Consider the following 14938-nt stretch of genomic DNA (forward strand, 5'->3'; position numbering starts at 1 on the left):
GAGGTACTAGGAATTGAACCCAGGGGCACTATACTAAGTCCCTAGTCCTTTATTTTTAATTTTGAAATTAAGGGTCTCACTAAGTTACAGTCTTGCTGAGTTACTTACTCACTAAGTTACTTACAGTCTTGCTGAGTTGCTGATTCTAGCCTCGAACTTGGTGATCCTCCTGCCTCAGGCTCCTAAGTCACTGGGATTATAGGCATGCAGTACTGCACCTGGCTCAAAGGGGTGATACATACCACATGGCACTAGAGGAATATTTTTTGTAGATGAAAACATCTACCAAAACTGTCTCTTGGCACCATGGAAATTAGTACAGATTGCTCTTAGGGTGTCACTCAGATCTACGAGGGATGCCTGCTTGGGGTAACCTAAGATCTCCAAGTGTGCAGCCAAAACAGCCCTGGGGAGCACACCCTCTGCACCTCAGGTCCTTACCTCCACACGTCACTGCCTTTGGAAAACATAGAGGCACGAATGACTTCAGGAGCCATCCAGGCATATGTCCCTGCTGCACTCATCTTGGTGGTTCGGTGCCATTCCCGAGCCAGGCCAAAATCAGTGATCTTCAGTATTTTGTTGCTTAAGTCTCCATTCTCCACCTTCTGCAGGATCAATACTAGACAAGGAAAGGAATACAGAAGAAAACAGTCTACATTAATCACAGGGAAACCACTAAACCCAAAGCCCTCCTGCCGTCCTCCTGGCCTCTGCGGTAGGTTCCTCATTCTGCTACCACAGACTGATGGCAGGAGCCGCCATGTGTTAAACATCTACACTGCATTCACTTTTGAGTCCCATATTTTATAGGCACAAATATAAATATGGTAGAGGATTAGAGGTGATGTCTCACAACAACCTTAAAAGGCAGCTACTTCAGGTTGAGCATCCCTAATCCAAGTAGATTTAGGAGTGCTCAACCAGTGGAGTCTGCACATATATTCTCAAACCTGAAAAAAATTCAAAATCTGAAACACCTCTGGTCCCAAGCACTTTTAGTACTCAACCAATGTTGCCATCTTCATTTCACAGATGAGGAAACTGTGACATAGAACTATTAAACACATCATCAAGGTCACCCAACTAATAAGCCAGGACTGAGTCCCAGGCGGCCTGACTCCAGAGCCTGCTCTCTTAACCTATAGCCCATTCACATCTTGTGAAGAAAGAGCTTGAATCACTGATGACCCTCCAAGAAGTAGCTACTTGGACTTCCTGTTTGCCAGGGTACCCCTGGGTTATAACCACTAAGAGATCACAGGGACTGGAGGCATGCACTGGATTTTCAAGGTTCTGGACAGTCTCTGGACAGTATCCGCAAACCTCTCCACAAGGAATGCTGTTGATTGGACAGCGAGCAAGTTCTTTGGCCACGTGGAAGCCAAGCCTCCATTCTCACAAACGGTATGGTTCCAAAGTCTCCATGCAAGCACAGCTGTTCATGGGGCAGACACTGGGTCACCTGGAATTCCGGACTCCATACGCTGCTGTTTAGAGAAAGGAGGAAGGTTCCCTCCTCATCCATGCCATTCAAGTCCAAATGGCAAGGGTAACAAAGGAATCTACTGCAGACAGAACAGCAACAAGAACAAGAGTTGACTCAGCCCTATCCAACCAGATCTATCCAGAGAAACAGCGAAGAAAGTGCAAAATAGTGCTCAGCCCTACATTTGCCTGGGTTCTCCAAAGGGCTTCCCACTAGCTCTGACTCCCTCAGCTGATTACCCCAGATGGCCTCCCAAGAAGGCTTCACCTTTACCTCTTTAGAGGTATTTGCATTAGAAGACTCAGTGTTCAAACTCTTATGTATCTAAAGAAAGGAATCCATGATGGATTCCTTTGGATGGGTATTTTAGGGCATGGGTTTGAGGCAGGGGCCTCAAGTCACAGCAGCAACAGGCCCATTTAATTGTTTTATATTGAAAGAATGTGGGTCAAAGGTCTGTGTCCTACGTGCTTCTCAGAAAAGCAGCAGCGCAGAGGGATTACCAGCAGCTGTAGAGCTGAAGGTACAAAAGAAAACAGCCACTCCTTAGACCTAATGGACTAAGGCTCTTTCCTCACACCCTCCCCCTCCTCCCTAGGCACACCCCTCCCCACCCCAGGCTTCCAGCATCCTGAGTGGGTACAGGCCTCCAAATGCTTGGGCAGATTTTTAAAAAGAAAAAAAAATCTTTCTGTATCTCACCTATTAACAAAAGATCTTTCCAGATTCTTCTGTGGCACAGATAATAGACAAGTGGACATTCAAACAGAAGGCAAGTGACATTAAGGAAACCCTCCATTCCCTCTCCAGAGCCAGCCACCAGCTACTGACTGTGTCTCTGAACACCCATAACAGAAGATTCAGGGAAGTCCTTCCCTTCCCCTTACATACTCAGTGGGGTTGGTACCTGGCACCAAAGTGGCTGGGACAGGGCACAGCAGGAGGAGGATAAAGTTTCATATTAGTCCAACCGTCAGCTTAAAAAGGACGGCAAAAAGGATGGGCCAAGTACAAGCCAGGGACGGTCTGTCTGAATGAGAATGTCTTCACACAGGATGGCTACACTTGGTTCCACCTAACTGCCACTGTCCCTGTTGCCTGACACCCAGCTGACCTGCTGAGGCCCCTGAAGGTATCTGACTTAGGAATCCCTGGTTTGGGAGTCCCACCTTTATCAAAGAAGAGAGTGTGTAATCAAAAACCAGTCAGAAGTCTTGGCAGAGGGTCACAGACTATAGTGTCCTGGAATACTGGTAGCTACGAAGCATCAGTTACTAATAATTAAAGCCCGTAAGCTTGTGAAAGCTTTCCTCTTTTTGTTTTCCTTGACTTTGTTATTGGGATGAAATCTGTACAACATAAAATTAACCATTTTAAAGTGAATAATTCAGTGGCATTTAGGATATTTACAGTGTTGTAGATCCATCACCTCTTACCTAGCTTCAAAACATCCTTATCACCCCGAAAAGGAAGTCTTATACCCATTCCCCATTTCTCCCCTCCTCCCTGTCCCAGCAACCACCAATGTGCTCTGTCGCTATGGATTTACCTTTCTGAATAAAATACAATATGACACATCTGGCTTATTTCAGTTAATAATGTTTCAAGGTTTATGCACATTATAGCTTCTATCAGTACAGCATTCATCTTTTTTTCAGTCCTCTATTTTATTTTGAGACAGGGTCTCATTAGGTGGCACTGAACTTGCAATTCCCCTGCCTTAGCTTCCTGAGTAGCTGGGATTACAGGTGTGCCCCACTGCACCTGACATTCAGCATTGCTTTTTATGACTGAATAATATTCCATTTTGTGTGTGTATGTGAGAATTTGTTTATCCATTCATCCACTGACATTTGAATCATCTCAGCTTTCTGGCTACTGTGAATAATGTTGAATATGTATGAATGTGTTTATGTGCCTATTTCAATTTTCATACCTAGAAATAGAATTGCTGAGTCACATGGCAATTCTACATCTAACTTCTTGAGGGACCACCAAACTATTTTCCACAGCAGCTGAACCATTTTACATTTCCACCAGCAGAATATGAGGGTTCCAATTTTTCCACATCCTCACCATCCTCACAACACTTATTTCCACCATCACCACCCTAGTGCATGTGAAGTAGAATCTTGCTGTGGTTTGGATTTGCATTTTCCTAATGGACTAATGATGGTGAATCTTTCTTCGTGTGCTTGTTGGACATTTGTATATCTTCTCTGGAGAAATGTCTATTCAATCCTTCACCCATTTTTTAAGCAGGTGGTTTGTTTTTTATTGTTGCATTGTAAGAATTCTCTATTCTGAACTCTTATCTGATAAATGATTTGCAACTATTTTCCCATTCTGTAGGCTGTCTTTTCACTTACTTTATACTTTTCTTTGATGTACAGAAGTTTTTAATTTAGATGAAGCCTACTCTATAGTCTTTGTTGCTCATGCTTTTGGTGTAATACCTAAGAATCCAATGCCAAATCCCAAGCCAGTAGGATTTGCCTCTATGTTTTCTTCTAAGACTTTTATGGTTTTTAGCTTTTATACTTAGGTCACTGACCCATTTGTTGTTAATTTCTATGTATCATATGAAATAAGGGTCCAACTTGGTGTGGTTATCCAGCTGTCCTAGCACCGTTTGTTGAAGAGGAAAGCTTTAAAACACAGAGTACAGTTTTCTTCCAACATGCTATCCTGTGCAGGCGGCAAAGGTTACATTCCAATAGTTTACACATCTGTATCACTATTATGAGTTTCTACCACTGATGAGCAGCTGTGACAATAACAAATTATTGTGCTTTTCATGTCTTAGAAACCACACACAGGAGAGTGTGTTGTGCAGCCCTCACTCTCGTGTTCAGGGCAGTAGAGAAAATACTGAGAACAATGAACGATCCCAGGCCTGCATCAAGAGGAGCCTGGCCAGGGTCAGGTGAACAAAGAGGAAAAGATGCATTTGAACCAAAGACCCGGTGATTGCCATAGATAGGAGCTTGATGGAGAACAGAGAAGTCTCCAGCCTTTTGTGCTGGCAAGAATGGTGGTGGTTCAACTGGAAAGTTGAGAAAAAAGCCCAGTTGAGGAAGCCAACTTCGATTCTGGCACAAGGTGGAGGCTGATAGTAATAAGAGTCAGTATAAAACAGGGAAGGGGAGTAGACAAAGGGAGTCCCAGGCTTGACACTATGTGATTCCAGATGAAGCCATAAACTCTATCTCGATTCCTCCTTATAGAAAATGGGAATAAAATTTAAATGCAATATAGTAATACAGAATCTAGCAGAGTGCCTGCCACATAAACAGGCACCCAGAACATGTTAGCTATTATTATTACGATTAAATACATTGTAGGTGGGACTCTGCCCTCAAGTATTTGCTGGGGGAAGCCTGGCAGTCCCTGACACATAATAACCACAATAAAGTCTTGCTGCATAAATAAATGGAATGTTTGATTAACGCTACCTGCTCATCACTTATTACACAGCTGCATGGTGCAGTTTACTTACATAGTCCCTGTTGATCCTTAAGTCAACCCTGTGAAATGGGGCCTGACCAGGCCAAAACAGACACAAAAAGTCAAGGCAGTTGTCTCCAGTTAGCAAGGGATGTGGAGGGGAACTGCATTCAGGTCCCTCTGATCTCAGAACCACATTCTCCACCCCTATGCCGCGCGATCCAGGAGCCAGAAACACGTTCTGTGTCGGTGAACGCCGTCCTCGGTTTCTGCCTGACATTAATGCTGTCCTGGCTGTTCTCCCTTTTCCTTGATTCTTCCTTCAGCCGAAACCAACTCCACACAGCTGAACACCAGACACACTCCTCCAATCATCCCCAGCCGCTGCCCCAAAGTGAGTCTCACTTTCTCCTCTAGAATGTGATGGGACCTCATTCTCTCTCTTCTGTATCCCAAGCCACACCCCCTGCAGGAACCCTGCGCAGGACCCGGCGTCCAGAAAGAACTCTGCCCTGGCTGGCCACAAACTTGACTGGAGGACCCTCTGCGCATCTTCTGAGACTATCTACTTCCCCGTCCTTTTGCTGCCAGGCATGGGGGGAGGCATGGGGGGAGGCATGGGGGGTCATGGGGAGAGGCTAGAGAATGAGTAACACCCCCCGCAGGGGTTCACCAGTGACTAACACGTCCAGTCCGCTGGTGCGAGGCGGGGGTGAGGGCTCCACAGAGAAGGAAGGGCTGCTGATTCCGCCCTCAACGGCCTTCCACCTTCTCTGAGGAAAGATGTGTGACAGAACTGAATAGCACGTCAAGACCAAGAGTGTGAGTAGGGACCAATACTTCACTACTAGTAAGATGATCATGGTTTTCCAAACTTCAGTAATCCAAGGACCCTGCTCTTATTTCCAGACCAGAACACAACCTAAGGCCTTTATTTGATATTTTTCTTTAGAAATGGACTTTTTAAAAATTACTTAAATTTTAGATTAGTATTGATAACTGGATAAACCATGTATCCGGACATTATGTAAACTGCAAAAATAATTGTTGACTTTCCATAGACCCTGCTACTTGCTAGTCAGAGTTCCGAGCCTCAGGCCTGCTTTCTCTGTTAGAAAGGAAGACTGGAAGAGTCCGGTGGGCACCAAATCGGACTCCGATCCTCTGCACACACAGGCAGCGGGTTGGCTTTCCACGGGAGCAACATAATTCAGTGCTGACCACCCAAAATGGCCTCAAGGCCATCGGCTGCTAGGAAGCAGAGGAAGAAACGCAAGGGGGCGGTTGAGGTGTCCGCTTGATCTGAGCTAAAGGCCTGGCTCTCAAAACTTGGCATAGCTGAGGACACTGTCCTATCAGGTCCTAATGGTAAACTCAGCATTGGCAGATGATTTGTCAGTTTGAGGTTTCTTATCTATTATTCATCTCCATTAGCACGGGGTCCTGATTTGCTAAATGCTTACCCTGGCACCAAGGCTCCTGTCCCCAGGCTTCCATAAGGTTTACGCAATTTGTTTGGCCCCCTCTCTCCCAGACGAAGCAACTAATCTGTTTTGAGAATTGCATTTTGTTTGATTTGGTCTAATTTGTTAAATGTACTAAAGTATTGTGCACATAGAAGAGTGAGGCAGAATCTGGCTAAGTTGCAGAGACAGTTGTTTGAGACAGAGTCTGGCTAAGTGCAGAGGATGGCTTTAAACTTGTAATCCTCCTACAGGTGAGCGCCTCCTTACCTTACTATCTTTTCTTCTCCCTCTTTGTTTTTCTTTTTGCTCTTCATTCTGAGATATATCACTCTGTGTTAATCAGCTTTTCATTGCTGTGACCAAAATACCCAATAAGAACCAGGTAGCGGAGGAAAAGTTTATTTGGAACTCATAGTTTCAGAGGTTTAGTCCATGGTCAGTCAACTCCTTTATTCTGGGCCTAAGGTGAGGCAGAACATCATGGCGGAAGGATGTGGCAGAGGAAAGCAGATCGGCTCATGGCAGTTGGGAAGCAGAGAGAGAGAGAATGGGAGGGGCCGGCACAAAACAGGATCCCTAAGGGCATGCCCACAGTGACCTACTTCTTCCAGGTACACCCTGCCTGACTTGCAGTTACCACCTAGTAGCCCGTTCAAAGTATCAAGTGGATTAATCCAGAGACGAGGTCACAACTCTGATAATCTAATCATTTCACTTCTAAACATTCCTACATTGCCTAACATGAATTTTTCAGGGAATATGAAAAATGCAAACTATCAGGGTCTCCTAACCCTTCTATTGATTTTTTAATTTCCCTATCATGGTTCCATCATTTCTAAGAGAGCTCTTTTTCAATTCTCTAGTTCTTTATTTTTTAAGCGTGAAGCACAAATGCAGCTGAGTAACATCTGTTCTGGCAGTACGGGTCTTTTCCTTTGCCTACATGTATTACTAATAGCTCTTTTTTATTTCTCTGTTCATTCTCTCCCAATATAGTTTGTTTCAGCTGTTTTTTCAATTTGTGTTTTGATCTCTGACACACTTTTGCTCGGAGGTATGGTCATTTTTGGTGGTCTGCTCATTATTGAGTACCATAACTGTGCTTCTGTTTAAAAAAGAATCCTTAACATTTTAAAGGTACATATTGAAATATTCACAAATATTACCGATATGGGTCGAAGTAGGCCATGAGGAGGGCGGGATCCCCGGCACGGGGCAGGCTTCAGTGTGTGGACTGTTACTTCCTCTCTCCGCTTTTCAAAAAATGTACCCCTATTATCTACTGCACTTGGTATCTCCAGTGTAGAAATCTGGTTTTACCTCTTCCAGAAGGAATGGCAATCAGGAAACCACATGGAGTGGAGGAGGAAGAGATCTGGGGGACCCAACTGTACTGCATATGATCTCTACCCAGTCTTTTTGATTTTAGCACCTTCTTTCCCCCAATCCCAGCTGGTCCCTAGACTTCTTAGGTTAATTGGTTTTTGCTTTCCCTGCTATCAGCTTAAAGTTACCTTTCTTGAAGGCCCTACATCTGTTACCACCCCTCCATCTGTTTTCCAGTTTCCAAAACTCAGGTGCTGTTGCCTCTACTCAGGTGTATCTAAGAGTCTGCTGTCATTTCAGGAGAGAGCAAGGGCAGATGTATCATCTGTGCATGTTCCATTTGCCACCCCGACGTGGAACCTGCCTCAGTTTTGCTTGTTTTCTTGGAGGAAAGAGAAGGAAATGAGAATGGTCTGTGTTCGGGGAATCTGCGAAGTCGTCTACCTTTTATGGCATGTTCTTCCATCTTTCCTGATAGACAGACTGTACTGGGGAGTGTAACAGAGGAAGGCACATGTGTACTCCTGCTGGTTCTTCCAGAGCCCAGAGTTCAAACACCGGATCTATGCCACTGCCTCCTCTCCTGCCTTAACGAGAACCACCTCCAAGTTGCAACAAGGCAGCAAGAAAACACCAACTGATGTGGGCCAGGATGTCTGGGGTCCACTCCCCACTCTGCACAGTCTGCAATAGGACTCCATTTCCCTAGTGACATGCTCACAGTCTGTAATTCCCTGAAAAGAGTGCCAGGCTTTCCCTGGGGCCTGCTCAGCTCCACCTCCCTTCTGAGCTGCTGAACAGCTAAACCCAAGGGCAAAGAGGAGTTAGGCAAGGTGACTCTAGCCCAGAGAAAAAGCCCCACTCCCCAGACACCGAAGCCTTCAGGCGCCTGAGTCAGCATTTGAGAGTTTGCTTCTGGCAGCACGCTGTCTCCAGTGAAGGAAGGAAGATGATCTCCAACCCCATTCCCAGCCAGCAGCCCAGAGTGCCAACAGGGCAGCTGCTGCACGGAGCAGGCCCCTGTGAGCTGACTCAGCAAGAGTCACGTGAGAAAGCCTGACTCATGGGCCACTACCATGCACGAGAGCACGGCCGGCATCCCCCAGCCTCTCCTGGCCCTGGCCCTCTGCCACACCATCCCTCCCAGCAAGGCAAAGAGAGGCCAGACTTGCTTACTGAGGCAAATGATTCACCACCTAGACACCCTGACTCCTGGCCTCAGCAGAGGTGTGGTGTCGCCTGGAGACGGGAGATGCCAGCAGCAGCTGAAGCCCCAGCTGGGTTCTGCGGTGTCAGCAGGGCTGCACCAGGTTCCACTGGCACAGCTAGCAAAGCTGTGCTTTCCCACAAGCATTCAGGCAAAGGCAGGCAGAAGGCCCTCAGGAGAACTCTGGAAAGGTGGAGAAAATTGAGTCCTTAGGGATCTAGGATCCACCTACTCTTGGTATAGAAGATAAAACCAAAGCAAATGGATGTGTGCAGAGGTAGCTCTCCTGGCAAAGGCAGAAAGCATTCAATTCAGCGAACTTTCCCTGTGCACCTGCACCAGAATAAGGCTAAACTGTCATGGCCTGTCTATATCTGTAACCTAAAGAGGCAATAACAGGTGCTCAATAAACATTTGTCTTGAATGAATAAATGCAAGCCATCACAAAGCATGTCTATCAAATCAGTTCAGGCACAGAGCTCCAAACACCTGTTCAAGGGCTTTATATCAAAAGAGTCTTCTATCAGAAGCTACATAAATGATTTTCCAACCTTTTAAAATAGGTTCTTTTGGCTTTAAAAAAAAAAAAGTAACTATGACACTAGTTTTACTTTTACAATGTACATTGGCTGATGAAAAGAAAAAATACCTACAACCATTGTTTCTGAGGCTTGAGTGTCAGGTCCTGGGCTAAGTGTTTACATCCATGATCTTATTCAAAGCTCTCAACAACTCAGGAAGGTAGGTATATTACTGTACCCAATTTCAAATGCGGAGACTGAAATTTAGATGGGTGGGTCCACAGGTTTAACAGGTAGAGGTCAGACACCATCTAGGTCTGAATGAAATCACATTTGGGCAGAGATCAGCATGCCATATTACACAGCCCCAAGAGAAGACTTGCAAATGAATTTGAATTTTATCAACACAATAACACCCATGCACATTTGAAAAACAGAAGTATAAATATTGATACTTTCTATAGATCGTAGTCCCTCCAGGGGAACCACTGATCTCAATACTGCGACCACATTATGCAGAAGGCAGCAGAGCACTGCTCCTGAGGAAGGGCTCCTCTACCTGTCTGCTGCCTTCTCACATCCAAGCAGGTGTCTCGAGGCCTCCAATTCTAGAGCAGTGAGCAGAGAGAAGTCTCCAAGTAAGGGTTAAAGGGGAAGGGCAGAGTCAGCTGTGTTTGTGAGCAAAAACAAATTGAAAACAGAACAGAAACAGACTGCAGCCCTGGTGGCACATGGTGGAAGGACTAACAAGGAATTAATGACAGGAAAACAGCCTGAAATCTGCGATCCAGACTGCTAGTTGCAGTGGTCATTCTTCACTCCTCTCACAGGAACAGCATCCACGACTTCAAGATGGGCACTCAGCCATGCATTGACGACACTTCCCAGTCTCCTCGTTCCAGGATGTAGCCAGGCAACTAAGGAGTGGCATGTGGCTGCTTTCTGCAACCTGTCTTAAAAGATACCAGCTCAGACCCTTTGGCTCTGGGTCTTCTTCACCCCTTCCTACCCTGTGCTGCCTGGAATACTAATGTGATGGCCAGAGGTGTAGCTACCATCTTGGACCACAGGGATAGGCCATGCCCATGAACTGGCAGAGCTGTGCACAGGTGGGAGTATGTCATGGAACTGACATGTCATGTCAACCATGGGTGACCCCCCCCCACCACCAGGTTTTTACATTCAAGAGAAAAAGACTTCTCTCTTATTTCAGTCACTATGACTTTCAGTGCCTGTTTCTCCTAGCAATCTAATTAATTTAGTGTTCAATTCTAACACTACAAAACCTCTTTAAGGCAAAAGAAAAATAGATATACTAAACTTGCAAATCTAAACCAAAAGTCAGGCAATAAGATCTCAGTATAATGTAGCCAAAGATTTGGACGGCCTCCCAAGATGCTATAAAATGAACCAAATTGAAACATATGTTTCAGCAGCATATTTTTAAAGTACTAAATCACATTCTATAATAAGTATTGACTTAACCCGTTCAAAAAAAGAGCCCACGTGTACAAAAAGCCCATATGTATCAGGCACTGCGTGTTCAAAGAGAAATCAAACCAGCACCTCCCCTCACGGAGATGACTAACCAGCCGGGAGGAAGTCAGAAAGTAAGAAGGGACAGAGCAGGGACCCTTCCTTATTTATTATAACCCTAATAATACACTTGGCTTTTAAAACTAGATTATGTGCACCTCACAATTTCGAAGAAGTTATATCCAAAAATAGTCAATAATGTACTGACTAAATTATAATAAAACAGTAATATACAAAAATACATATTTTTTTGTTTGTTTTAAGGATATTTGATCATATGAAAAATCACCTGAAGGATATACACCAAAATGCTACCAAGTGGTGATCTCTGAAAAAGGAGATTATAAGTAACAAGTTTTTCTTTCCATTCATCTGTATTGCTGAAATCATCTATGTGTTAAACATGCACGTCTGTTAATATCAAGAACTCATTCCTTTAAGGATAACAGTAGCAGCTACTATTTCTCGCATGCCTTCTCCATCCCAGGCACAACCTTAGGAACTTCACACACACGCTGCCTTACTCACTCCTCGTGGCAACCCTGAAAGTCGGCAGTATCCCCATTTCACAGGTGAGAAAGCTGAGGCCTGAAGGTTCAGTAACTTTTCCACATCCAGGAAGAGGAAAAGTCAGAACTGGATCCCCTGGATCCCTGCTCTGGCTTCTCAGCCCACTCTCCTTCCCTTATCCCATGCCGCCCCTCCACAAGCAGTTACATCTCCACAATACCCTCCGCTTCTCTACAAAACTGGTCTCTTACCCGCCAGTGTATGAAACACTGTTTGTCTTGGGGAAGTCTCAGATTGTAAACTAGCTGGACAGGAACCTCCCCTGATCCTATGTCCTGAATAGTCCAGTGACCACCCCACTGCTGGGCACCGTGTCAGCACCAAGAGTGATTTTCTTCCTTTCTTTTTACTAAGAGTGGTTTTCTTTCTTTCTTTTTTTTTCCTTTTTCTTTTGGTACCAGGGATTGAACCAGGGATACTTGACCACTGAGCCATGTCCCTAGCCCTTTTTATATTTTATTTAGAGACAGAGTCTCACTGAGTTGCTTAGGGCCTTGCTAAGTTGCTAAGGCTGGCTTTGAACTCGCAGTCTTCCTGCCTCAGCCTCTCCAGTCATTGGGATTACAGGCATGCACCACCATGCCCGGCCCAAGAGTGGTTTACTATAGAGACAGACTAATTGATAGATTCTTCTCACTGGCAGGGCCAAGGAAGGAAATCTGTGTCTGTAACAGACGAGAACTGGCAGGGAAGCTACCAAAGCTAGTTGTCAAACCTAACCTACCTCCGCAGCCCCTTCCCCTGGAACCCAGGGTGTCTCTGGAACCCAGAGTGCTCTTACGTATCCTTCTAGGGAAGTGAACCAACCTTTTATATTTAGATGACAAGCTTTGTAAGTTAAGACTAAATCTCTGAGAAACTCACAGACATTCAGGATCAAATTAGGACAGCTCTGGCAAGATGTGGTGGTAAAAGCTTGCTGGCAGGTAGTGTCTCCACGGGCATAATTAAGGACAAATGTGCGCTAGGAGCACCGTGGCTGAGAAGGTGCATTAGTGTGAAGACTGGGGCAAAGGTTCTGATGGACAGGACAAATAACCCTTTCCACCAGGTCTGAATCCACTTTAGAGGTTTTGAGTTTTGCTTCAGGGTCTGTATAGGCTGGACCCTGCGAACTCAACACCACCCTGTACAGGCTGACCCTGCAAGCTCAATGTGATCTTTGATTGACATGTCTACTGACATGCTGGTATACCCAGGCAAACCATCAGTAAGGTCAGCCAGAAGGCTGGAAGGCAGAAACTTAAATGCTCAAAAGTGCGAAGATAAGAACTAATAATGCAGAGGAATCCCTAGGCTCCAAAAGCTCTGCCCGCTCCATTAGAGCTCTACCCTCAAGACAGGTATCACAGTATTTGGTGCTAGCAGCAACAGGTAAGCCTGACACAGTCGATGGGGGCAGAACAAAGCATTCTCAATCCAGAACCTCTACTTTAATTTCCAGAATGCTCTCCCATCAGCCCTTTAAGACACTGAGCTCTAAGAACTGTGAAAGGCCTGGACCAACCCACCTCTCATTTCCTACCCATCAGCAGGGTCCCGTGACCTGGCCCAGGGCCTATCTCACTACTCCCTTCATTGGGATTCCCTGCTCCCACCCATACCAAATCAGCACCCACTTATCTTTTTTCTTTTCTAAAATGTGTGCCCTATGCAATGATTCATCTGCAGAAAGGGCCTCTAGAGAGTTGTAAGAAAGGCTGAGATTTGCACATCAGAAAGGTAGTGTGTGTCAACTCCCAAACCTCCAGACCTCAGCTCCACTGTGCATTGACGGCTTCCGTCAACCCTGGGGAAAACATTACTCACTGCTCATTCTCCCCAGGAAAGGACAACCATTCTTCTCACCCATGAACAGAGGAAAACTTCTTTTACAAAAGAAGACTCTCCTTGCCTCATCACAGCCTAGGATTCCCCTATTCAACTAGTCTGATGCTATTAGAGTGGTCAAGGGTGGACCCCTGAAGCACAAGGCTCAGACACTGACCAGGCTGTCACATGCCCAGCAGCTCAACCTTTGAGACACTGGGCTTTGCCCTCAGAAATATATGATCAGAACATCGAGGCCCCACCCTGACTGACTGCAGCCTCCACTGACTTTTCTGGGAAGGAGGTCCCAGCATCGTGGGTGCTGGGTGGTCAAGCAGGCACCTGGGAGAAAGGGATGTGGGGTAGATAAAGTCTCTAAAGTACAACCCACATTCCAGATCAGAATTTTAACCAAGAGAGATTCCATATTGTTACTCCAAGAAATCAAGACTCCTCCCAGGCAACACTCATGCCTGAGGATCTACAGAGTCTGGCAAGTAAAAGATGCCAAGGGCTTTGGTTACTGGAAGAGGCCAGCAGTCACCTGCAGAGGCAAAGGGAGAGCAAGAGAGGCTTACAGATGATCCTATAAAGGAGAACAGGATGGGGGGCTGGGGAGATAGCTCAGCTGGTAGAGTGCTTGCCTTGCAAGCACAAGGCCCTGAGTTCGATCCCCAGCACCGCAAAAAAAAAAAAAAAAAAAAAGAACAGGATGGAACGTCCCATTCACGCTGGCCCTCAGGCTACACCTGCAGCCATGGCCGCCACTACTGCTAGTACTTACTGGGCACTTACTACATGTCAAGCACCAAGCTAAGCTTTTTACATGCACTACCTCATTTAAAAACCTCAAAAGACATGAAACTTTAACCTTTATTGAGAGATGCAGAGGCTGTGGCTGAGCTATTACAGCCAGGAAGTGGTTAAGCAGGGACCATGGGCTCCAGCTTCTGTGTTCCTCACAATGACCTTATTCTATCCTATCTGCCCTTCTTGCTTGAACACCTGCTGTGGAAGACACTGGAAGTAGCAGATGTACACAGGAAAGGAGAAGAGAGTCAGAACATATAGTCGCTCCCTGAGCTATAAAGGAAGGACAGGGTTTGATCCAGGGAGGACAATCAGGAGAAGACCACTCTCAGCAGAGGGTATGAGGTGATTCCAGGCCAAAGACAGAGGGGTTGACATATCTAGGAAACAGTCTGTAGCTGGAAGAGAATCCACATGGAGAGAAGATGGAGCTGAAGGGCTGGGGCAGGACTAGAAGACCGCAGGCAGCACCAAGGGGCTTGGAATCTACCTTTGGAGTCTTCCCAGGTAGTTTTAAGCAGGAAAGTGGTGTGATCATTGTGTTTCAGCAAAACAACCACAATGCTGGCAGCAAGGACACTGTAACCTAACAAAACTGTCCAGATGACGATGAAGGACTTGTCACTAAGGAATGAAGTTAGGGATCATGGGAGAATCTGACAGTAATTAATTTCACCTACAGGGAGAGTGACCAATGAGTCCTAGGAAATCTGTCATCACCTCACCTATTCACTAAGGCTAGATACCCGCATGTCAT

The 14938-nt window shown here is 45.7% G+C and overlaps 1 protein-coding gene across 2 annotated transcripts in view; it reads right to left on the reverse strand.

Annotated features, from left to right (window-relative positions):
• Positions 1 to 14938, reverse strand: part of Map3k9 (mitogen-activated protein kinase kinase kinase 9) — a 71479-nt gene that overhangs the window by 29616 nt on the left and 26925 nt on the right. For both annotated transcript variants that reach the window (XM_047540726.1, XM_047540725.1), the window contains exon 3: positions 442 to 622. In XM_047540726.1, coding sequence (XP_047396682.1) covers positions 442 to 622 — 181 coding nt within the window. The remainder of the gene's footprint in view (positions 1 to 441; positions 623 to 14938) is intronic.

This window comes from Sciurus carolinensis, chromosome 2 (assembly GCF_902686445.1).
Source record: "Sciurus carolinensis chromosome 2, mSciCar1.2, whole genome shotgun sequence".
Taxonomy (NCBI): Eukaryota; Metazoa; Chordata; class Mammalia; order Rodentia; family Sciuridae; genus Sciurus; species Sciurus carolinensis.